Consider the following 5830-nt stretch of genomic DNA (forward strand, 5'->3'; position numbering starts at 1 on the left):
CTAACCCTCTGTTACTTGAGCTCCCGTTGGATGAATTTTCATTTCCTGATTAAATTCCACATCGGAAGAGGTGGGGGGGCCGTGAGCTTCAACCCGAGTGGAGGAGGTGTTCGAGTTTCCACGAACAATTCTTGCAGGACCTAATCTGAGCACGGATAGCTGAGAACTGGCGGATGCGCGGCTATAACACGTGTAGGTTACAGGATCTCTACTCCCGAGGTCTAGGGATCGTTTCAGAGACACCACATGCACACATCAAATTAAAACGCCAGCCCGGAAACGTGAGAGGACTTGCTCCCTTAAATCACAAAGGTGAAGACGGTGGCCAGTCAGCAGTCTCTTTCTCCTCGATTCATCTAAAAGAGAGGAACTCCAAGCAAGGGACGGAGTGGCCACTTTCAGCAGCCTTTGCCTGGTTTAGTTTCTGAGTCTGAGATTTACAGAAGTGGAGGAAAAGGAAGGGACGTTTCACAGCAACGTGGGACTTAAACAAAGGCCAAGGAAAAGAAAGGAAGCCACCTCTCCTGGTGCAAACTGGCACTTAAAGCAGCCAACTCCCCCAAGTGAGCCACGACGGGGCACGGAAGGGGAAGTCTGCACTGAGGCCGGAGACCAGCATCATTCTTCAACTCCTCCTCAGGGGGCACCAACCCAGGCTGCACAGCCCCCAAGGAGGTTCTGGAATATAGCATCTCCCCCGCCCCGATTCCACTCGAGAGGGCGCACTCCCTCTAGCTTAAGAGAAAATGCATGGCTTCGCCGTCAGTGTTTTTAGGTTTTCAGGCTCCAGACTGAATCAGTGAAAACAAGACCCAAAGTTCCCCCAGATGAACCAGAAAGATGAAAGTCACGTCAGCAGAAAGGAACGTCCAGGGGGCCATCAGAGCGGGAGACAGAGGGACAAAGGTCTGTCCGCTGCAACCCGAATCAGCCCAAACCCACCAGAGCAGCCCACGGGCCCACTTGTCCAAGTCGGGGAAACAGGCAAAGGTTCTGTTACATACTGTGCTCTAAGCAGGTGGTTTGGAGAACCAACATGGAGGGGAGGCGTGTGGCCAGATGCTGGCCCAGCCCCGGGCGACAGCAAGGTGGGCACCTGGCAAAGACAGGACGGAGCAGCTGGCACGTCCCGGCCACCCCTCCCGCCCCCAGCTCCGGTCTCTCCTGTCTGACTCAGCTCGCGGTCTGCAGCAGGGAGCTTGCCTGAGAGAAGCCCCGCTCTACCTATCCGAATGGAAAGTTCGCTCTCAGGGAAGAGCATCCTGGCACCCTCCGCGTCGGACTTCTTCGTCAGCAGGGGGTCCAAATTCAGTGCCAGGGCCGTCTGCGGGTCTTCCGCTGCACCCTGAAATGAGAAGCAGGGCATCACTATAGCACCTCCTCTGCCATCATCCCCCAGTCCTTCCGGCTCCCAGGGACCCAGGCAACCTGCTCATCTCCATGGAGGGCACCGGCTGCCTGGGTCAGACCCAGATGCCAGGCCGGGAGGAGCCGTGAGCAAGGCCACAAGCTTTCTGGCTGCAGAACTTTGGGGATGACAACAGTTGGGATCGGAGGCGACCGTGCTGACCCCAGAAACGGGAAAAACAAACACTGGGAAAGAGCAGGTCAAACACCAAAGCCCTCTCTCCTCTCACCACAGGGCAGAGGGCAGAAGGGACTCAGTTCCTGAACCATCAAAAGAAGCCTGGACGGCAGGTCCGCCCAGTGGTGGCCTCAGTACGGGAACCAAGGTCAGCAATTTCCAGGAATTCAGCATCTTCCGGTTTCTCATGACATCAAAAGAGGAGGAGAGGCAAACAGAAGCATCTCAAAAGAAGGAAAGGGAGAGTCCTGGAGGACACAGCACATCTAAAGTTAAGCCCAGTTGGCCTTAAATCACATCAGCCTTCTGCTTTGTCCATCACCAGTTATTTTGACTCTTCTTTGCATTTGCTGAGCAAAGTCTTGATTTTGATCTTCACGTTTACTGAACAAATATTTACTGACTGTCAACTTTCTGGACACTTGGTAAACTACCCAGTTCTAGCTCTTATGGAGCTTACAGTCCAGTGAGGGGCAAACCAGTGAGTCTACAATGGGGCTGTGAGTCTGTCTTCCAAAGACATCGACAGGACCCCTAGGACCTAAGGGAAGGTGAACAGAATCATCTCAATGGCAAGGAAACAGCAGATATCTTCTGAAAACCAGGCAAAATAGTTCCAAACAAATGGAAGTTTCCATTTAAAATGTGTGTACCTCAAAATGCCAAATACTGTATGAGTCCACTTACGTGAAATACCTAGTTTAGGCAAAATCAGAGACAGAAACTAGAGGTTACCAGCGCTTCCCTGGGGGCTCGGATGGTAAAGAATCTGCCTGCAATGCAGTTATCCCTGGGTTCGATCCCTGGGTCGGGAAGATCCCCTGGAGAAGGGAATGGCAACCCGCTCCAGTATTCTTGCCTGGAGCATCCCATGGACAGAGGAGCCTGGCGGGCTACAGTCCATGGGGTCGCAGAGAGCTGGACATGACTGAGCAACTGACACTTTCACTTTTTCACTTTCAGGGGCTGGGAAGGAGTGGGGAGTTACTGCTCAACAGTCACAGGGCTCCGGTTTGGGGTGATAAAGTTCTGGAGGTGGACGGTGGCGACGGCTGCACAGCACTCTGAATGCAATCACTGCCATGAGTTATACACTTTAAATGGTTACAGTGGCAGATTTAACGTTATGTATATATTATACCATAATTTTAAAATAACAATGCAATATGCGAAACAGAATGGTACACTTTGGGTGAGCATCCATAAAGCTGGTAAAAAGAAAAAAAAAATAGCCAACTTAGTGGAGTAAATAAATAAATAAAATGTGTGATCTCAAAGGGGAGAGAAGAAGGCTTAATCACCCAATCATGGAATGCATCTGTTTATAAGCAAGTGCTAAATCTGTTTTCTTGGGTAAGTTTCAGAGGGGAATCTCACAAAAGTGATGCCTAGCTGTATCTTGCATAAAGACACACACACACACACCTTCTTGCTCATCAGGGATCAGAAAGAGAAATGATTCGGGTATTTTACTTCATTATTTCTGTCCAACTAAAGGTAAAAAGTGAAATATAAACCCTTCCTCTCACGTCCTCTGACTCCTCCAATATATTTCTGTTGTCCTCATCATTTATTTACAATGCCCTTTATAGGGACCTTTTCAAAACTGAAGTAGAGTTGATTTACAATGTTAATTTGTCTTGTGCAGCAAAGCCACTCATATATACATGCTTGGTTTCATATTCTTTTCCATTATGGTTTATCACAGGGCATGGAATAGAGTTCCCTTTTCATGCACTTTAATAAAGACGCTGACACCTCCTTTAACCTTGTTTTAAAATGGAAGGTAAAAAAGCCTCGTGGCACTGTGCGAGCCGCCCTCATTGAAGTTCTTAGGTCCCCCCCCCTCCCGCCCCGGAGAATCCTAGGGGCAGCGGGCTCTCATCTGCGATGTCGCTGGGAGGGGGCATCAAGAGAGCATCCCGCTGAAGGGTCAAGGCTGACGACGCAGCAGATGGACGACCCCTGGGGACAGAAGGTCCTTGGAGCAAGCCGGCCCCGCCCTGCCCCCAGCGACAGCTGGCGTCCGTGCCACGTGCCGAGGGCCACGCAGTCTCAGCTCTTTGTCCATAAGCTTTAATTATTTCTCATCCTACATCTCACACTGACATCTGAGGCACCACCACGGCCATAAGACGTGTTTCCCCTGGAAAGCCTGTGCCTCAACTGGTGTTTCTTCCTTTGTCTTGCTTCTTTTTACAACGTGACTGAGGCAGAAGCGGGGCAAGGATGTGGAAAGGGAACCACTTCATTCCAGCAGAGAGATGGCCACCTTCATCCACTTGGGGTGGCTGCTTTGACAGGGGGTGGGCAGCGATCGGTCAGGTACAGCCGGGAGAGACCCTGGTTTTAACTGAGAACAGTGGCTTTCAGCTGGGGTGACTCTGTTCCCCACGGGACATTTGGCAACGGGTGCTTTGTGTGTGGGGTGGGGAAGAGGGGGTGCAGGCATCTAGTGTGGAGAAGCCAGGGATGCCACTGAACACCCAACAACACGCAGGGCGGCCCCCACCACAGAGAGTGACCCGGCCAAATGCCAACAGTGTTGAAGCTGAGACACTCCGCTTTAGAAGGCTGAGAACGCTCACGACCTTTCTTTATTGCTAGCCATGCTGAGAACGCGCAGGCCCTCTCTTTACTGTCAAGATAAGAACTTTGCTGCTTCCTCCAGGAAGCCTGCCTGCCTTCAGGTATTTGGCAAATTTTTATTAAGTATCAACTGCACACCAGAACCAGTCTAGGTCCTGATGATTCAAAAGAGCCAAGTCCCCTGTCCTGCCAGAGACAGACAAGAAACTCACAATATACTATAAAACTGAGGGCTGGTCGGGATAATGTTGATTAGAGAAATAAATCATCACCATAGTGACATAGCACAACTGTTTTAAGTTCTGGGCTCCAGTAAGTAAGTAAGTACTCACTGTTTTTTTTTTTTTTTTTTAATTTTAGGGGCTGCACCCCTCGGACGCCGCCGAACTGAACGTCGCCCCGTCCCTGCCCACGTGATGGCGACGAGTACTCACTGTTGTAAGTACTGTGTCAGGCTTTCTTCCAGCATCTCATTATGAAGTGCAAAGCCGGAGGGCTCCTCCAGACACAGTGCTGAGAGAGGGCTCTCCGAGAAGGTGGCATCTGAGCAAAGACCCGAATGGAAGGGAAGAAGCCATACGGACTTCTGAAGGTGGGGTTTCAGGCCAGGAGACAAACCACCCCTCCCTTCCCCCACCAAATCCCTGGACCCTTTTATCAACTACATTCCGTTGGTTGTCATTACCTTATTCCAGCGCTGGGGGTGGGGTGTACTGAGACAATCCCACCTCAGCTTCACTTGGAAGCTGCCTTTTAAAAAGCTGAACAAAACCCTAGCAGATCTCGCTTGTATTCACCCCACTCCTGGGCACTGGGCCCCACCTGTGGCCTCGGGAAGGCAGGGCGGGCTGTGCAGCAGAGAGCTGCAGGGGGCACTCCCAGGTGATGGGGGGACAGCTTCTGCGGTCCAGCGTCCCTGAGCATCCCCAGACCCAGGCACCAGCCGGCCTCCTGGGGCTCCTTTTAAGCCTCCCTTCTAGGTTCCACCCTCCCCTCTCCACCACTGATTTGGAGAAGGAAACGGCAACCCACTCCAGTATTCTTGCCTGGAGAATTCCACAGACAGAGGAGCCTGGTGGGCTACAGTCTAGGGGGTCACAAAGAGTCAAACATGACTGAACAATTTTCACTCTAGGTTCCACCCTCCCCAACCCTCCCACGGAGAAACACACCCCTTGGAATTTCAAGGAACAGTCTGGCAAGAGACACCTGCTGTGCCTTGGTGGCTTTATCATACGTTCTTGACATTGAGGGAGAGTCAGGAAACCCCTGTGGGGCTGACACCCCTCCTGGCGCCCTGGAGCCGCGTCTGCTCATCCAGCTCGGACACTGCAGTGGAAGGGTGCGGCATTTTTTTTTTACTGGACCCTTAAATAAACACAGCTTCCACCTGTGCTCAGGGGGAAGGGCAGTGGGAAAGCCACCAAGTCCCCCAGGAAGAAATTCCTGCTCTGTAGCCTCTTTGCTGATGGCAGCACACCCCTCTTTAAACTTGATAGCATCGCTGTCTTTCATTTCTGAAGCTTCTTCTTCGTTTTTTTTTTTTAATCTCTGCAGAACTTTTCCATCCACGCTACCTCACTCAATCCTTGCAGGCCCTGGTGCTGAGGTGAGGTGAGGCCTGATCCCTTCCAGGGCAAACCTCTGAGCGAGGCA

At 51.6% G+C, this 5830-nt stretch overlaps 1 protein-coding gene across 1 annotated transcript in view; it reads right to left on the bottom strand.

Moving 5' to 3' along the window:
- SLC39A11 (solute carrier family 39, member 11) overlaps positions 1 to 5830 on the bottom strand; it is a 291460-nt gene that overhangs the window by 177033 nt on the left and 108597 nt on the right. The window contains exon 5 of the mRNA XM_010856086.1: positions 1225 to 1345. Within this exon, the coding sequence (XP_010854388.1) occupies positions 1225 to 1345 (121 nt within the window). The remainder of the gene's footprint in view (positions 1 to 1224; positions 1346 to 5830) is intronic.

This window comes from Bison bison, unplaced genomic scaffold (assembly GCF_000754665.1).
Source record: "Bison bison bison isolate TAMUID 2011002044 unplaced genomic scaffold, Bison_UMD1.0 scf7180017864371, whole genome shotgun sequence".
In the NCBI taxonomy this organism is placed as follows: Eukaryota; Metazoa; Chordata; class Mammalia; order Artiodactyla; family Bovidae; genus Bison; species Bison bison.